The sequence below is a fragment of the Heterodontus francisci genome, chromosome 13, assembly GCF_036365525.1.
Source record: "Heterodontus francisci isolate sHetFra1 chromosome 13, sHetFra1.hap1, whole genome shotgun sequence".
NCBI classification, from domain to species: domain Eukaryota; kingdom Metazoa; phylum Chordata; class Chondrichthyes; order Heterodontiformes; family Heterodontidae; genus Heterodontus; species Heterodontus francisci.
The window spans coordinates 44,959,226-44,979,358 of NC_090383.1; the positions used below are offsets into that span (position 1 = coordinate 44,959,226).

General features: G+C 46.1%; 1 protein-coding gene across 13 annotated transcripts in view; it reads left to right on the top strand.

The window, feature by feature from the left end:
* Window positions 1-20,133, top strand: part of sytl3 (synaptotagmin-like 3) — a 242,705-nt gene that overhangs the window by 103,739 nt on the left and 118,833 nt on the right. For all 13 annotated transcript variants that reach the window (XM_068044758.1, XM_068044752.1, XM_068044754.1 and 10 more), the window contains one exon: window positions 16,125-16,340. In XM_068044758.1, the coding sequence (XP_067900859.1) occupies window positions 16,125-16,340 (216 nt within the window). The remainder of the gene's footprint in view (window positions 1-16,124; window positions 16,341-20,133) is intronic.

Here is a 20,133-nt window from a genome sequence, read left to right on the forward strand (position 1 = left end):
ATGAGTTAAGGGCAATGATTGACACGTGGAATTGTGATATAGTAGCCATCACGGAGACATGGTTGAGGGAGGGGCAGGATTGGCAGCTCAATATCCCGGGATATAGAATCTTCAGGTGAGACAGAGGAGGGGGTAAAAGAGGTGGTGGCATTGCAATATTAGTTAAGGAGTCAGTTACTGCAGTAAGGAGAGATGATATCTTGGAGGGGGCATCAAATGAAGCTTTATGGGTAGAGTTTAGGAATAAAAAAGGGACAGCCACATTGCTGGGTGTTTATTATAGACCCCCAGATAGTCAGCGGGAAATTGAGGAGCAAATATGTGCGCAGTTCGCAGAGGTGTGTAAAAATAATAGGGTAATTATATTAGGTGATTTCAACTTTCCCAACATTAATTGGGATAGTCATCGTGTTAAGGGCTTAGATAGAACATAGAACAGTACAGCACAGTACAGGCCCTTCGGCCCACGACGTTGTGCCGAACCTTTAACCTCCTCTAAGATCAAACTAACTACCTACCCTTCATTCTACTATCATCCATGTACCTATCCAAGAGTCGCTTAAATGCCCCTAATGTATCTGCTTCTACTACCACCGCTGGCAGCGCATTCCACGCACCCACCACTCTCTGTGTAAAGAACCTACCTCTGACATCTCCCCGAAACCTTCCTCCAATCACTTTAAAATTATGCCCCCTGATGATAGCCCTTTCCACCCTGGGAAAAAGTCTCTGACTATCCACTCTATCTATGCCTCTCATCATCTTGTACCCCCCTATCAAGTCACCTCTCATCCTTCTTCGCTCCAATGAGAAAAGCCCTAGCTCCCTCAATTTTTCTTCGTAGGACATGCCCTCCAGTCCAGGCAGCATCCTGGTAAATCTCCTCTGCACCCTCTCGAAAGCTTCCACATCCTTCCTATAATGAGGCGACCAGAACTGAACACAATATTCCAAGTGTGGTCGAACCAGGGCCTTATAGAACTGCAGCATAACCTCGCGGCTCTTAAACTCAATCCCCCTGTTAATGAACGCCAACACACCATCAGCCTTCCTAGCAACCCTATCAACTTGGGTGGCAACTTTGAGCGATCTATGGACATGGACCCCAAGATCCCTCTGTTCCTCCACACTACCAAGAATCCTGTCTTTAAGCCTGTATTCTGCATTCAAATTCGACCTTCCAAAATGAATCACTTCACACTTTTCCAGGTTGAACTCCATCTGCCACTTCTCAGCCCAGCTCTGCATCCTGTCAATGTCCTGTTGCAACCTACAACAGCCTTCCACACTATCCACAACCCCAGCAACCTTCGTGTCATCGGCAAACTTGCTAACCCAGCCTTCCACTTCCTCATCCAAGTCATTTATAAAAATCACAAAGAGCAGAGGTCCCAGAACAGATCCTTTTGGAACACCACTGGTCACCGAGCTCCATGCTGAATACTTTCCTTCTACTACCACCCTCTGACTTCTCTTGGTCAGCCAATTTTGTATCCAGACAGCCAACTTTCCCTGAATCCCATGCCTCCTTACTTTCTGAATGAGCCTACCATGGGGAACCTTATCAAACGCCTTGCTAAAATCCATATACACCACATCCACTGCTCTTCCTTCATCAATGTGTTTTGTCACATCTTCAAAGAATTCAATAAGGCTTGTGAGGCATGACCTGCCCTGCACAAAGCCATGCTGACTGTCTCTAATCAAACCATGCTTTTCCAAATAATCATAAATCCTGTCTCTCAGAATCCTCTCCAGTAATTTGCCCACTACTGACGTAAGACTGACTGGTCTATAATTCCCAGGGTTATCCCTATTCCCTTTCTTGAACAAGGGAACAACATTTGCCACCCTCCAATCATCCGGTACTACTCCAGTGGACAGTGAAGACGCAAAGATCATCGCCAAAGGCGCAGCAATCTCTTCCCTCGCTTCCCGTAATATCCTTGGGTATATCCCGTCTGGCCCCGGGGACTTATCTGTCCTCATATCATTCAAAATTTCCAGCACATCCTCCCTCTTAACCTCAACCTGTTTGAGCATATCAGCCTGTTCCACACTGTCCTCACAAACGACCAGGTCCCTCTCACTAGTGAATACTGAAACAAAGTATTCATTTAGGACCTCCCCTACTTCCTCCGACTCCAGGCACAAGTTCCCTCCACTATCCCTGATCGGCCCTACCCTCACTCTGGCCATCCTCTTGTTCCTCACATAAGTGTAGAACGCCTTGGGATTTTCCTTAATCCTACCCGCCAAGACTTTTTCATGTCCCCTTCTAGCTCTCCTAAGTCCATTCTTCAGTTTCTTCCTGGCTACCTTGTAACCCTCTAGAACCCTGTCTGATCCTTGCTTCCTCAACGTTAAGTAAGCTTCCTTCTTCCTCTTGACTAGCTGTTCCACATCTCTTGTCATCCAAGGTTCCTTCACCCTAACATCCCTTTCCTGCCTCATCGGGACAAACCTATCCAGCAGTCGCAGCAAGTGCTCCCTAAACATCCTCCACATTTCTGTCGTGCAACATAGTCTCCCCTCTAGTCGGCCTATCTACATATTGAGTCAGGAAACCTTCCTGGACACACCTGACAAAAACTGCTCCATCCAAACTATTTGCACGAAGGAGGTTCCAATCAATATTAGGGAAGTTGAAGTCACCCATGACAACAACCTTGTTACTTCTGCACCTTTCCAAACTCTGCCTCCCAATCTGTTCCTCCATGTCTCTGTTGCTATTGGGGGGTCTATAGAAAACTCCCAACAAAGTGACTGCTCCTTTCCTGTTTCTGACCTCCATCCATAATGACTCAGTAGACAAACCCTCCTCGACGACCTCCCTTTCTGCAGCTGTGATACTATCCCTGATTAACAATGCCACTCCCACACCTCTTTTACCTCCCTCCCTATTCCTTTTGAAACATCTAAACCCCGGAACATCCAACATCCATTCCTGCCCCTGTGATATCCACGTCTCCGTAATAGCCACAACATCGTAGCTCCAAGTACTGATCCATGCTCTAAGTTCATCACCCTTATTCCTGACACTTCTTGCGTTAAAATAGACACACTTCAACCCATCATACTGGCTGCAACTTTGCCCTGTCAACTGTCTAACCTTCCTCACAGACTCTCTGCACTCTGTATCTGCCTGTTCAACAGCTACCCCATCCACTGATCCGTGGCTCCGGTTCCCATCCCCCTGCCAAACTAGTTTAAACCCTCCCGAAGAGCTCTAGCAAACCTCCCGCCCAGGATATTGGTGCCCCTCCAGTTCAGATGCAACCCGTCCTTCTTGTACAGGTCCCACCTTCCCCAGAAGGTATCCCAATGATCCACATATCTGAATCCCTCCCTCCTACACCAGTTCTGTAGCCACGTGTTCAGCTGCACTCGCTCCCTGTTTCTAGCCTCACTAGCACGTGGCACCGGTAACAATCCTGAGATTACTATCCTGCCCGTCCTGCCTTTCAGCTTCCAACCTCACTCCCTATATTCGCTTTTCAGGTCCTCATCCCTTTTCCTAGCTATGTCATTGGTACCGATATATACCATGACCTCTGGCTGCTCCCCCTCCCCCTTAAAAATCATGTGGACTCGATCCGAGACATCCCTGACCCTGGCACCCGGGAGGCAACATACCATCCGGGAGTCTCGTTCGGGACCACAGAATCTCCTGTCTGTTCCTCTAACCATTGAATCTCCTATCACTATCGCTCTCCTATTCTCCCCCCTTCCCTTCTGAGCCACTGAGCCAGGCTCAGTGCCAGAGACTTGGCCACTGTGGCTTTCCTCTGGTAGGTCGCCCCCCCCCCCAACCATATCCAAAACGGTATACGTATTATTGAGGGGAACGGCCACAGGGGATCCCTGCACTGTGTGAATATTCCCTTTCCCTCCCCTGATGGTCACCCAGCTACCTTTATCCTGTAACTTAGGTGTCACTACTTCCCTATAATTGCTTACTATCACCCCCTCAGCATCCTGAATGATCCGAAATTCATCCAGCTCCAGCTCCAGTTCCCTAATGTGGTCTGCGAGGAGCAGGAGTTGGGTGCAGTCCTCACAGGTGAAGTCAGCAGGGACACAAGTGGTGACCCTCACCTCCCACATCCTGCAAGCGGAGCATGCAACTGCCCTAGCTTCCATCCCCTCCGCACTAAATTGACAACAGAGATTAAAAAAAAAGGAAAACCTTACCTTACCAAACCCTCCACACAAGAGTCCTTTTTTTTGGTTAGAGGAGGAGGATGGGTGGGAGACACTACAGGTGTAGTGTTTCCGGTTTAGCCACTGCCCGAATATATAGGTTTACTTACCCAGCAGTCCCCTTGTCCGCCAAAACAAAAGGTAAGTTATTTTAAACTGAAACTCACCTTCCCAGCTGACACCTCGCTCGCACTATCGCTGCTTCAGAAAAAGCTGCTGCAACAAAAGGTAAGTTATTTTAAACTGCCCGAATATATAGGTTTACTTACCCAGCAGTCCCCTTGTCCGCCGAAACAAAAGGTAAGTTATTTTAAACTGAAACCCACCTTCCCAGCTGACACCTCGCTCGCAATATTGCTGCTTCAGAAAAAGCTGCTACAACAAAAGGTAAGTTATTTTAAACTGCCCGAATATATAGGTTTACTTACCCAGCAGTCCCCTTGTCCGCAGATGGAGTGGAGTTCTTAAAATGTATACAGGAGAACCTTTTAGCTCAATATGTAGAGGATCCAACAAGGGAGGGTGCAGTGCTGGACCTAATTCTGGGGAATGAAGCTGGACAGGTGGTTGATGTTTTGGTGGGGGTGCATTTTGGTGATAGCGACCATAACATGGTACAGTTTAAGCTTGTTATGGAGAAAGAAATAGACAAGTTGCAAAAGAAGGTTTTGGATTGGGGGAGAGCAAATTTTAGTAAAATAAGGCAGGATCTGGCCAAGGTAGACTGGAAAGAGTTACTTGTCGGGAAATCTACAGAAGAGCAGTGGGGGGCATTCAAAAAGGAAATGGGGAGGGTACAGGCCCAACATGTTCCCTCTAGGGTAATAGGAAGGAGCAACAAGCCCAGAGAACCATGGATGACCAGAAACATTCAGGGTACGATTAGAAGGAAAAGAGAGGCTTTTAGCAAATACAGGGAGAGCAAATCAATGGAAGCATTAGTGGAGTACAGAAAGTGTAGGATGGAGCTTAAGAAAGCAATTAGTAGAGCAAAGAGGGGATATGAGAAAGCTCTGGCTGGTAAAAGTAGGGAAAATCCCAAGATATTCTATAAGTATATCAATGGGAAGAGGATAACCAGGGAAAGAGTAGGACCCATTAGGAACCAAGGCTGAAATTTGTGGGTGGAGCCAGAGGACATTGGTAGGGTTTTGAACGAATACTTCACATCTGGCTTCACCCAAGAGAATGAAGATGCAGATATGGAACTTAGAGAGGGAGACTGTGAGGTTCTTGAGCAAATAGGGAGTGACAAGGTATTGGAGATTTTGGAAGGCTTAAAAGTGGACAAATCTCCAGGTCCGGACGATTTGTGTCCCAGGATGCTGTGGGAGGTGAGGGTGGAGATTGCAGGGGCTCTGACCCTAATTTTTAATTCCTCTCTGGCCACGGGGGAGGTGCCAGAGGACTGGAGAACAGCTAATGTGATCCCACTATTTAAGAAAGGTTTTAGAGATAAGCCAGGGAACTACAGACCAGTGAGTCTCACGTCAGTGGTAGGGAAACTATTGGAGAAAATTCTGAAGGAGAGAATCTATCTCCACTTGGAGAGGCAAAATTTGATTAGGAATAGTCAGCATGGCTTTGTCAGAGGGAGGTCATGCCTAACAAATTTGATTGAATTTTTTGAGCATGTGACCAGGTGTGTAGATGAGGGTAGTGCAGTTGATGTAGTTTACATGGATTTCAGCAAAGCCTTTGACAAGGTCCCACATGGGAGACTTATCAAGAAAGCAAATGCACATGGATACAAGGTAACTTGATAAGGTAGATTCAAAATTGGCTCAGCTGTAGAAGACAGAGAGTGATGACAGACGGCTGTTTTAGTGACTGGAAGCCAGTGTCCAGTGGCGTACCACAGGGATCTGTGCTGGGTCCCCTATTGTTTGTCATTTATATAAACGACATAGATGACTATGTGGGAGGTAGGATCAGTAAGTTCGCGGATGACACAAAGATTGGCCGAGTGGTTAACAGTGAGGTTGAGTGTCTTGGGTTACAGGAAGATATAGACAGGATGGTCAAATGGGCAGAAAAGTGGCAGATGGAATTTAACGCTGAAAAGTGTGAGGTGATACACTTTGGAAGGAGTAATGTGACACGGAAGTATTCAATGAATGGCCTGACACTGGGAAGTTCCGAGGAACAAAGGGACCTTGGCGTGTTTGTCTATAGATCTCTGAAGGCAGAAGGGCAGGTTAATAGGGTGATGAAAAAGGCATATGGGACACTTGCCTTTATCAATCGAGGCACAGATTACAAAAGCAGGGAGGTCATGTTGGAGTTGTACAGAACTTTGGTAAGGCCACAGCTAGAGTACTGTGTGCAATTCTGGTCGCCACATTATAGGAAGGATGTGATTGCATTGGACGGGGTGCAGAGGCGATTCACCAGGATGTTGCCTGGGATGGAACATTTAAGCTATGAAGAGAGGTTGGATAGGCTCGGGTTGTTTTCGCTGGAGCAGAGAAGACTGAGGGGTGACCTGATCGAGGTGTACAAGATTATGAGGGGCATAGACAGGGTGGATAGGGAGCAGCTGTTCCCCTTAGTTGAAGGGTCAGTTACGAGGGGTCACAAGTTGAAGGTGAGGGGCGGGAGGTTCAAGGGGATTTGAGGAAGAACTTTTTTACCCAGAGGGTGGTGACGGTCTGGAATGCCCTGCCTGGGAGGGTGGTAGAGGCGGGTTGCCTCACATCCTTTAAAACGTACCTGGATGAGCACTTGACACGTCATAACATTCAAGGCTATGGGCCAAATGCTGGCAAATGGGATTAGGTAGACAGGTCAGGTGGCTTTATTGCATCGGTGCAGACTCGATGGGCCGAAGGGCCTCTTCTGCACTGTATTATTCTGTGATTCTGTGATCAAAAAATTCAATTCGATTTATCAAACATGATCTGCCTTTCACAAACCTGTGCTGGTGCTCCTTCATTAGCTCAAACCTCTCCTCGTAGTTCCCTGATTATTGCTTCTGAAACCTTACCCACGACTGATGTTAAACTGACTGGCCTGTAGGTATGGGGATTGTCCTTACAGCCTTTCTCGAACAAGGGTGTCACATCTGCCACTTTCTAATCCTCTGGCACTTTCCCCCTATGAAGGAAAGATTGGAAGATTATGGCAAGCCGTGCCATTATCTCCACCCCCACTTCCCTTAGCAACCGGGGCTGCAAACAATCCGGACCAGGCGACTTATCCACTGTCAGTATAGCCAGCCTTTCCAATACATCCTTCCTATCAATTTTCACCCCATCCATTACCTCTACCATCTCCGCTTCTACCCATATTTTATCAGCATCCTCTACCTTAGTAAACATTGATACAATGTACTCATTAAGTATTCTAGCCTTGCCCTGTGCCTCTAAGCATAGATGATCTTCTTTGTCCCTAATATGCCCCACCCGTCTCTTGCTACCCGTTTGCTATTTATATGCCGGTAGAAGATTTTTGGGCTACCTTTTATGTTACAGCCATTCTATTCTCATATACTCTCTGCCAATCATATTGTCCTCTTCACTTCCCCTCACAGCCTATTGTATTTGGCCTGGTACTCGCTTGAACAATTCACCTGTCATGCATCATGCACCCTCTTTTTTGTGTTTTATCATATTCTCAATCTCCCTCATCATCCAAGGTGCCCTGGCTTTGGTTCCCTTAGCTTTTCCCCTTGTTGAAATCTACCCAGTCTGTGTCTGAAACATCTCCTTTAAGATCACCGATTGTTCTGTTACCATTTTGTCAACCTTTGGTCCATTTTGCTCTCGCTAGACCCCCTTTCAATTCATTGAAGTTAGCCCTCTTCCAATTTATAAGTTCCACTTAAAATTGTTCCTTGCTCTTCTCCATTACTAATCTAAACCTTATGATACAATGATCACTCTTACCCAAGTGTTCTCCTGCAGTCACTTGGTCCACTTAGCCCACCTTATTCCCCAGCACCAGATCCAGCAATGCTTTCTTCCTATTTGGACTGAGAACATACTGTCAAGGAAGTTCGCCTGAACACATTTCAGAAATTCCTCTCTTTACTTTTCCTTTATTCTAACATTCTCCCAATTGATATATGGGCAATTAAAGTCCCTCAATATCTCCACTCTACAGTTCTTGTACATCTCTGTGATTTCGCTGCAGATTTGCTTCTCTATCACTCTCTCACTATTACACAATACCCCCATAGCGAGATAATACCCATTTTGCTTTAGCACCGCAGCCTCACAGCTTCAGGGACCCAGGGTCGATTCTGGGTACTGCCTGTGCGGAGTTTGCAAGTTCTCCCTGTGACCGCGTGGGTTTTCGCCGGGTGCTCCGGTTTCCTCCCACAGCCAAAGACTTGCAAGTGGTAGGTAAATAGACCGTTGTAAATTGCCCCTAGTGTAGGTAGGTGGTAGGGAATATGGGATTACTGTAGGATTAGTATAAATGGGTGGTTGTTGGTCGGCACAGACTCGGTGGGCCGAAGGGCCTGTTTCAGTGCTGTATTTCTAAATAAATAAAATAAATTCTGTCCTTGTCCCCTCAATGACATTCTCTTTTTCCAACATTGCAAGTCTTCCCTAATCAGCACTGCCACCACACCTTCCCTTTTCTACCTTTTCTGAACACTTTGGGCAGGATTTTCCCTCTGCATGTGAGAACTAGGAATCAGGACCGTTTCCAGGTCCTGAACTCACCCTGCGGTGAAACAGTCACCAACCCTGATTTTCACAGGGTAGCCCCCTTAATTGGCCTGGAGACAGGCTTGCCCAACTTCAATGGGATCAGAAGGAATCTAGCCAAGGTAAAATGGAACCAAAGTTTGAAAGGAAAAACTGTAACGGAACGATGGGTGATCTTTGGGTACAGGCAGAGTACAATCAGAGGCCTTCCAGCATGAAAGGAGCAGCAAGCTGCAATAGAGGGTAAGTAAGGGAGAGGGTGCTTCAAAATAGAGGTGTCCTCTATCCAACTTTTTAAAACTAAAATTAAAAAATGGATCTTGCAGCCAGGCCATCGCTGTTGGGGGGGTGGGGGGAATTGTGGGGGAGTCCTTCTGCAGGGGCTCTGTGGCTGCTCCTGCACCTAGGCAGGCAGGACCTCTGGGCATGTCTGGAGCACTGACTCTGCTGGAAGGCTGCCTCAAGGCACCTAAATTAGCCCTTGCCACCTGCAGGGATCTGGAGACCAACTGGAAAATCCCAGTCAGCCGCCTTTAATTGGCTTCAACAGGCTCTTAACAAGCCTCCATCCCCCACCAGGATGGTCTGAGGGTTCTCCGCTTCTTCCTTGAACAGAGGCCCAACCAGTCCCCATCTACCACCACCCTCCTCCGCCTGGCTGAACTTGTTCTCACATTGAACAACTTCTCCTTCAACTCCACTCACTTCCTCCAAATAAAAGGTGTTGCAATGGGTACCCCATGGGTCCTAGTTATACCTGCCTTTTTTTGGGTTATATCGAACATTCCTTGTTCCAGTTCTGCTCAGGCCCCTTTTCCCAACTCTTTTTCCGGTACATTGATGACTGTATCGGTGCCTCACTCCGAACTGGAAAACTTCGTCAACTTTGCTTCCAGTTTCTACCCTTCTCTCACCTTCACATTGTCCATATCTGACACTTCCCTTCCCTCCCTCGACTTCTCTGCCTCCATCTCTGGGATAGGCTGTTCACTAGTATTTATTACAAGCCCACCGACTCCCACAGCTACCTCGACTACACTTCCGCACACCCTGTCTCCTGTAAGGATTCCATTTCATTTTCCCAGTTTCTCTGTCTCCAACGCATCTGTTCTAATGATGCAACCTTCCACAACAGCGCTTCTGATATATCTTCCTTTATCCTCAACTGAAGATGCCCCCGCATTGTGGTTGACAGAGCCCTCAACCATGTCAAACCCATGTCCCACACTTCTGCCCTCACCCCCTTCCCACCCTCCCAGAACTGTGACAGGGTGCCTCTTGTCCTCACTTTCCATCCCACCAGCCTCCACATCCAAAGGATCATCCTCTGCCATTTCCGCCACCTCCAGCATTATGTCACCACCAAAAACATCTTCCCTTCCTCTGTCAGCATTCTGAAGGGATCATTCCCTCTGCGACATCCTGGTCCACTCCTTCATCACCTCTGACACCTCATCCCCTTCCCACGGCAGCTTCCCATGCAATTGCAGGAGGTGTAATACCTGCCCTTTTATCTCCTCTCTCCTCACCATTCAAGGCTGCAAGCACTCCTTCCAGGTGAAGCAGCTATTTACTTGTACTACTTTCAGTTCAGTATAGCGGTCACAAAGTGGTCTGCTCTACATTGGGGAGACCAAATGCAAATTGGGTGACCACTTTGCAGAACACCTCCGTTCGGTCCGCAAGTATGACCCCAAGCTTCTGGTTGCTTGCTATTTTAATTCACCACCCTACTCTCGTGCCCACATTTCTGTCCTTGGCCTGCTGCAATGTTCCATTGAAGGTCACGCAAGCTTGAAGAACAGCACCTCATCTTCCGATTAAGCACTCTACCGAGTTCAGTAATTTCAGACCAGGAGCCCTTTTATTTATTATTTATTATTTTTATATATTTTCATTGTTTTACTTTATTTTTTAACCATGTGCGAGTCTTAAACTTGTTTTTCATGTTTTTGCTGTTAGTTATTCTGCCATTAGCACTCTCTCTGGGCTCATGCTTTGCCTTTTACGACAATTAATTAGCATTCTATTTGCATTCTGTTCCATGAGATCTCTGTCATTTAATCTCTTCCCCTTCCGTCCTATCACAGACCTTCCCTCATGTTCTTCTTCCCCCTCCTGCGTTTTTCTTGCTCAAAGACTGTAACATTTCTAACTTTTGCCGGTTCTGATGAAAGGTCAGAGAACCAGAAACGTTACTCTGTTTCTATCTACACAGATTCTGCCAGACCTGCTGAGTATTTTCGGCACTTTCTGTTCCCATTTCTTAACAAGCCAGGTCAGCTGCCCGCCACATGTGTGTGGGGGACTTCAATGTCCATCAACAAGGATGGCTGGGTAGCACCACTACTGACTGAGTCCTAAAGGACATAGCTGCTAGGGAACCAAGAGGGAAAAATATATTTGACCTCATCCTCACCAATCTGCCTGCTGCGGATGCATCTGTCCGTGACCGTATTGGTGGAAGTGACCGCGGCGCAGTCCTTGTAGAGACAAAGTCCCGTCTTCACATTGACCATCATGTTGTGTGGCACTACCACTGTGCTAAATGGGATAGATTTCGAACAGATCTAGCAATACAAAACTGGGCATCATTGAGGCACTGTGGGCCATCAGCAGCAGCAGACCTGTACTTAACCACAACCTGTAACCTCATGGTCCGGCATATACCCCACTCACCCATGACCATCAAGCCGGAGGTCAAACCCTGCTTCAATGAAGAGTGCAGGAGGGCATGCCAGGAGCAGCACCAAGCATACCTCAAAATGAGGTGTCAACCTGTTGAAGCTACAACCCAGGACTACCTGCACGCCAAAAAGCATAAGCAGCATGTGATAGACAGAGCTAAGCGATCCCATTACCAACGGATCAGCTCTAATCTCTCCAGTACTGCCACATCCAGTCGTGAATGGTGGTGGACAATTAAACAACTAACTGGAGGAGGTGGCTCCACAAATATTCCCATCCTCAATGATGGGGGAGCTCAGCACCTCAGTGCAAAGATAAGGCTGAAGCATTTGCAACAATCTTCAGCCAGAAGTGCCGAGTGGATGATCCATCTCGGCCTCCTGCTGAAGACCCCAGCATCACAGATGGCAGTCTTCAGTCAATTCGATTCACTCTGGGTGATATCAAGAAATGACTGAAGGCACTGGATACTACAAAGGCTATGGGTCCTGACAACATTCTGGCAATAGTACTGACGACCTGTGCTTGAGAACTTGCCGCGCCCCTAGCCAAATTGTTCCAGTCCAGCTACAACACTGGCATCTACCTGGCAATTGCCCAGTATATCCTGTACACCAAAAGCAGGACAAGTCCAACCCTGCCAATTACCACCCCATCAGTCTACTCTCAATCATCAGCAAAGTGATGGAAAATGTCATTGACAGTGCTATCAAGTGGCACTTGCTTAGCAATAACCTAGTTAGTGATGCTCAGTTTGGGTTTCGTCAGGGCCACTCAGCTCCTGACCTCATTACAGCTTTGGTTCAAACATGGACAAAAGAGCTGAACTCGAGGTGAGGCGAGAGTGACTGCCCTTGACATCAAGGTCGCATTTGACTGAGTATTGGCATCAAGGAGCCCTAGCAAAACTGGAGTCAATGAGAATCAGGGGGAAAACTCTCCGCTGGTTGGAGTCATACCTAGCGCAAAGGAAGATGGTTGTGCTTGTTGGAGGTCAATCATCTCTGTCCCAGGACATCACTGCAAGAGTTCCTCAGGGTAGTGTCCTAGGCTCAACCATCTTCAGCTGCTTCATCAATGACCTTCCTTCAATCATAAGGTCAGAAGTGGGGATGTTCACTGATGTTCAATGTTCAGCATCATTTGCAACTCCTCAGATACTGAAGTAGTCAGTGTAGAAATGCAGCAAGACCTGGACAATGTCCAGGCTTGGGCTGATAAGTGGCAAGTAACATTCACGCCACGCAAGTACCAGGCAATGCCCATTCCCAACAAGAGAGAATCTAACCATCTCCCCTTGACATTCAATGGCATTACGATCACTGAATCCCCCACAATCAACATCCTGGGGGTTACCATTGACCAGAAACTGAACTGGAGTAGCCATATAAATACCATGGTTACAAGAGCGGGACAGAGGCCAGGAATCCTTCGGCGAGTAACTCGCATCCTGATTCCCCAAAGCCTGTCCCCAATCTACAAGGCACAAGTCAGGAGTATGATAGAATATTCTCCAGTTGCTTGGATGAGTGCAGCTCCAACAACATTCAAGAAGCTCGACACCATCCAGGACAAAGCAGCCTGCTTGATTGGCACCCCATCCACAAACTTTCACTCCCTCCACCACCGATGCACAGTGGCAGCAGTGTGTACCATCTACAAGATGCACTGCAGCAATGCACCTTAGAGAGCACCTTCCAAACCCACAACCTCCACCACTTAGAAGGACAAAGGCAGCAGTTGTATGGGAATACCACCACCTGCAAGTTCCACTCCAAGCCACACACCATCCTGACTATATCGCCGTTCCTTCACTGTTGCTCGGTCAAAATCCTGGAACTTCTTTCCTAACAGCACTGTGTGTGTACCTACCCCACATGGACTGCAGCGGTTCAAGAAAGCAGCTCACCAACATCTTCTTAAGGGCAATTAGGGATGGACAATAAATGTTGGCTGAGCCAGCAATGTCCACATCCCATGAATGAAGAAAAAAACCTGCCCCTTTTGAATAGGTGCCTTCTTCCCCAGAACTGGTCCCAATGCCCCAGCAATTGAAATCCTGCCTCCTGCACTATGCCTCAAGCCATGCATTGATCCTTCCTATCTTCCTATTTCTACTCTCACTGGCACATAGCACTGGAAATAATGTAGAGTTAGCTACCTTCAAGGTCCTATTTTTAACTTCCGCCCTGGCTCCTAAAAGTCTGACTTCCATACCTGTCCTTTCAGTGTTGTTGGTACTGCGTGCACCACAACTTCTGGCTCACTCCCTTCCCCCTGCAGAATATTCCTTACTCTCTCCATGATGTCCTTTACTCTGGCACCAGAGAAGCAACGCACCATGTGGGATTCATGATGACGATTACAGAAACACCTGTCTGTTTCCCTAACTATGGCATCTTCTATAAAGACTGCATTCCTATGCTATGCTGTTTCCGCCCTCCACCCACCCCCCGCCCACCCTCTACAGTGTAGTACCTTGCCCGTGGATGCCATGGTCTGGACTGCACTTCTAAAGGTGTCGTCACTGCTCGTAATCTCCAAAGCTGAGTACTAGTTTGAGATTAACAACACTCTCAAGACTCCTGCAGTTCCTGCGACTTCGTATTCTTCTGGACAGCCACCCATCTACTATCCTGATCTCTTTCTGCTTGTGGGGTGACAGCCTCCTGGAACGTACAATCTAGGAAGCTCTCAGCCACCCTGATGCTCCACAGTGACTCCAACTGCCCCTCAAGCTGAGAAATCCTGAGCTCGAGCTCGAGCTCAAGCAGCTGGAAAGACCTCCTACTCACGTGGTCCTCCAAGACACATGAAGTTCCTACATGAAGCAACAGGTCTCAGCTGTCCAGCCATGATCTAAAAAAGCTAATACCTTTTTTAGAACCTAGTTAGTACCTTGTTTAAATTATTAATTTTAATTAATGCCTCTCTCGGTTCTCAGGTCACGTTGTCTCCTGCTCCCTCTCTCGGTCCACTACTTGCTTTTTCATCATACCTGAACAGCATCTCTTCCCTCCCTGCAAAAGTTTCCCTCACTCACCAAATTTCCCGAGTTTAGTCGTACTTCGTTGAACTGTATTCTGTGCTACATACTTCATTCATTAGCAAAATCCACCTTGTAGGGATGCTTTAAATGCTGTTCCAGAAACGCTGTTCAATGCCAAAACATTCAGTGCAGCAGCAACGTTAATTTTTGCTTAAAATCCAACTCCTATTTTTGCATACATCATCCAGAGACGATCACTAATTAAGCTATTTTATTTCTGTGTAGTTGATTGACTGGGAGCAAGTTGGTCTGTGTCTTCTTATGCAAACCCATTAAAGGGGAGCAGGAAATAAAGAAAATGGGAGATTAAGAAAAAGAACTAGGGGGAATAGGAAGAGTAGTTGACAGGAACAGTAGTAGGAATATCAGTAGGAACAGAATCTATAAAAGCAGCATTCAAATTACCACAACAAAAGCTACTTTGCTTGTAAGTAAGATGTTGATTTCAATGTAGGAAGTAAGTAAAGTACTTGCATTTATATAGCATCCTCAGGATGTCCCAAAGTGCTTCACATCCAATAAGTTTCTTTTTGAAGTGTAGTCATTGCAGGCAAATCTGGTGACTAATGTGTGCACAGCAAGATCCCACTAAAATGCAAATGATTTGAATATCCCGTTGAACTGTTTTTATTGGTTGGGAAGCTTCCCAGCTTATCTGTGGATAATTCCATGAGATCTTATACACCCACATGTGCAGGAAGATGATCAGATGATCTCAGTTTAACATCTCATTTGAAAGTCACCACCTCCTACTGTGCAGCACTCCCTCATTACTGCACTGATTATGTGTTCAAGTCTCTGGAGTGGGGTCTGATCCTATGACCTTCAGACTCAGGGATGAGCATGCTACCAAGCTGACATATTAAAAATATGCAAGAAGGACTTTGGTCTCTTTTCATAAAGTATTTGTTTAGTGAGAGATTTTAAATAATTGTGGAGGTGCAATGTTCACCAAAACATTTTTTGCAAACCTTTATACATTTGTGAATGGATAGGGCGGCACAGTGGCGCAGTGGTTAGCACCGCAGCCTCACAGCTCCAGCGACCCGGGTTCGATTCTGGGTACTGCCTGTGCGGAGTTTGCAAGTTCTCCCTGTGTCTGCGTGGGTTTCCTCCGGGTGCTCCGGTTTCCTCCCACATGCCAAAGACTTGCAGGTTGATAGGTTAATTGGCCATTATAAATTGCCCCTAGTATAGGTAGGTGGTAGGGAAATATATAGGGACAGGTGGGGATGTGATAGGAATATGGGATTAGTGTAGGATTAGTATAAATGGGTGGTTCATGGTCGGCACAGACTCGGTGGGCCGAAGGGCCTGTTTCAGTGCTGTATCTCTAAACTAAACTAAACTAAAATGAAAGTGTAATGTTATGTCACAACGGCATGTATAAGTGGTACCAATATTGTAGTTTAGCTGTAAGCAAACAAAAATAAAACTTCATTGCTCACTTAACTGCTTTCATCTTTACTGAGAAAATTGGTATTGTGTGTGTGTGTCACTGAAAATCCTACTTCCTTTTTGTATAGGAAGTTGAAATCTGAATATCAAGAAATTCGGCGGAAGGGGGCAAAACGTTACAGCCGGGAATACAGTAGCCGATCCTGCGCTCGATGCCAGACCACACTCGGACTGGTATTTAATGTCGGTGTGGTGTGTAGTATCTGCAGTCACAAAGTGTGCCGTGAATGCTGTACGTACAAAAGCAATAGAGTGTGGCGATGCACAATGTGTCACGCTCATGGGTAAGAACTTTTAAAACTACTTTTTATATTTTACATGAGGTGTGGCGGGCTCCTAGGTCCACTTCCATGCAAGGCAATGTTCAAGCCATAGGGTGCAATAAGTTGTGTTCATTGATTTGTAGAAGTCATTTGATCAGATGCCACATTTGATGAGGCAACACATGGTCAGACATCAGGTGGTCAGGACATCACATGATCAAACCTCCCAGGAATGCCTCGAGCCAGAGTTGGCGACCTGAGTAGGGGATTGGGCAAGTGGACTGCTGTAACCTTGTAACTTGAGTCAGTTCCTCAGAGTGTGAGAATGACATCCGGGAGGTCTGCATTTGCATGCATCATTTCCTGTACCTTCCCCACCCCTTCCACAGAACAACACAACCCTGCAAGTATTGGTGGAGGAGCAGTTGGTAAATGGAGGTGTTAATGCTCCTTGTTCCTCACAAAGGAACCCAATGCTTCTTTTCTTCAAATTTATCACAGAATTGAAGAAAGAGAAAGGACTTGTATGTATACAGCACCTTTCACAATCTCGACATTGCAAAGTATTTCACAGTCCTTCTGAATGTTGTTACTGTTCCAATGTAGGGGTAATTATTGTCTTATACATTTCCTGTCATCTGTTTTTGAGTTCAGTCTGAATTCTTTTATGCTTAGATACTTTATAAAGTCCAAGGGTTAATCTCCATGGCACCGTTTCACAACCAGAGTATGCCGAATTTCCACCTCTACAGTAATCTCAGAAAAGCACCTCTGTTGTCCCAGTCTGAATGTTTTTGCCTCCCTGTGTGAGATGGCCTATAAATGATCACATGGTCACTGGCATTGCATTGTAAAACCTGTGTTACATTAAGGCTGCTTAATGACATTTCAAACAGAACTGTGCAAGTCTATAGCACAGAAAGAGGCCATTAGGCCCATTGTGTCTGTCGCAGCTCTTTCCTGGGGCATTGCTGTGGCCTATCCCAATAGACCTGCATCTTCCTCTGCTTGAACTCACCTAAAACTCTGATACCCATATCCTAACTCACACCAAGTGTCGTTCATCCATCACCCCTGTGCTCGTTAACCCATATTGGCTTCTTGTCCAGCAACACCTTGATTTTAGCATTTTCATCCTTGTGTTCAAATCCCTCCCTGGTCTTGCCCCCTCCCTATCTCTGTAACCTTTTCCAGTCCAACATCCCTCTGAGATATCTTCACTCCTCCAATCCTGGTTTGTGGAGCATCTCTGATTTTCTTCATCCTTCCATTGGTAGCCATACCTTCAGCTGTCTATGCCCTAAACAATGGAATTCTCTATATAAACCTCTCCACCTGTCTATCTTTCTACCTTTCTCTTCTTTAAAATGCTCCTTAAAACCTACTTCTTTAATCAAGCTTTTAGTCAACTGTCCAAATATCTCTTTATCTGGCTCAGGGTCAAATTTTGTTTGATAATGCTCTTGTGAAGCACCTTGGGTCATTAATGGTGCCATATAAGTGCAAGTTCATGTTGTGTTGCCACAATCTGTGGAACTGTTACAGGCACCAGAGAGAGATTATCATTCCATCAATTGTGGCTGTATTGAAACCCATCTAGGAGGTTGTTGGCCCACCCACTGAGCTGACCAGCCCAATCCCTTCTCTAAATGGATGGGTAATTAAATCATTGGGTTGAGACGTTGCCTAAATTAATCTCTCCCTTAAAACTGCAGAATCCAACAGTTGGAACAAAATGCTCTTTTGGCCTGACTTAAATGCACTGCCACTGGCAATTAGGAACAAGAGTAAAATATAAGAACATAATAACATAAGAAGTAGGAGCAGGAGTAGGCCATTTGGGCCCTCAAGCCTGCTCTGCTATTCAATAAGGTCATGGCTGATCTGATTGTGCCCTTAACTCCTCTTTCCTGCCTGCTGCCCATAACCCTTGACTCCCTTGTATATCAAGCATCTGTTTAACTCATACTTGAATATATTCAAGATACCTGGAGTGTGACCTAGTTTCAGGACCGGTGACTGTAGGGATTGTCCCTAGTTTGCCTGTGGATGGGATTGACCTGCTCCGAGGTAATGATCTGGCAGGGGTAAAGGTGGTAACCACCCCCCCCCCCCCCCAGTAGTGAAAGTTTTGGGCACTGCACTTTAGGAAAGATATGAAAGCATTGGAAAGAGGGCAGAAAAGATTCATGAGTATAGTTCCAGGATAGTTATGAAGATAGATTGGAGAAGTTGGGACTGTTTTCCTTAAAGAAGGCTGAGGGGTGATTTGATAAAGGTATTCAAAATCATGAGGGGTATGGACAAAGTAGATAGGGAGAAACCGTTCCCACTCATAAAAGAGAACTAGAGGGCACAGATTTAATTAAAGTAATTGTCAAAAGAAGCAAACGCAACATGAGAAAAAACTTTTTTACACAGCAAGTGGTTAAGGTCTGGAATGTACTGCCTGAGATAGTGGTGCAGGCAGGTTCAGTCGAGGTATTCAAAAGGGAATTAGGCTGTTCTCTATAAAGGGGGAATGGGCAAGGTTACGGGGAGAAGGCAGGGGAATGGCACTAGGTGAATTGCTCATTCGAAGAGCCAGTGCAGACATAATGGGCCAAAGGGTCTCCTTCACTGCTGTAATAATTCTGTGCTTCTGTGAACTTAAAACAAATAACTATGACTAGAGAAAAAGTACTGGGAAAACTAATGGGAATAAAGGCCAATAAGTCACCTGGGCCCTGATGGCCTGCATCCGAGGGTCTTAAAAGAAGGGGCTGCAGAGATAGTGGATTCATTGGTTGTATTATTCCAAAATTCCCTAGATTCTGGAAAGGTTCCAGCAGATAGGAAAACCACAAATGTAACACCTCTAATCAAGAAAGGCAAGGAGTTGGGGGAGTGGCGACAGAAAGCAGGAAACCAAAGGTTAGTTAGCTTAACATCTGTCATTGGAAAAATGCTAAGAATCCATTATTAAGAAAGTAGTAGCAGGACATTAAGTAAATCATCGTGCAATCAAAGAAGAACAAAGAACAGTACAGCACAGGAACAGGCCATTCGGCCCTCTAAGCCTGCGCCGATCTTGATGCCTGCCTAAACTAACACGTTCTGCACTTCCGGGGCCTATATCCCTCTATTCCCTTCCTATTCATGTATTTGTCAAGATGTCTCTTAAACGTCGCTATCGTATCTGCTTCCACCACCTCCCCTGGTAGCAAGTTCCAGGCACCACCAATCAGGCAGAGTCAACATTGTTTTATGAAAGGGAAATTGTGTTTGATAAAGTTATTAGAGTTCTCGAACCAGTAGATGTAATGAAATTGGAAATCCCAGGATGCATTTGATAGAGTGCCACATAAAAGGTTACTACACAAGATAACAGCTCATGGCATTGGGGGCAATATGTTAGCATGGATAGAGGATTGGCTAGCTAACAGGAAACAGAGAATCCGGATAAATGGACATTTTCAAGTTGGCAGACTGTAACTAGTGGAGTGCCACAGGGATCAGTGCTGGGGCCTCAACTATTTACAGTCTACTTATAAATTAAAGCAAACTCATCAGCTAGAAAGGCTGCTTGCTGGGCTCTCTGATCCCACTGCTCCTCTACATGGGTCTTTATGGAATGTGGGAGAGAGTTTTTAAATTCCTCTAATAGAACTACTTCCCTGAGAGTCTCATAGCTGATCTGTACTTTAAGAGCCCTCAGCCACTGGTCAAAAGCCAGCTACTTACTTACTTCAAACTCCAGATAAGTTTGATTAGCTTGCTTCTTGAGGGTTCTAAACTTTTGGCAATAGGCTTCGGGTACTAATTCATATGCCCC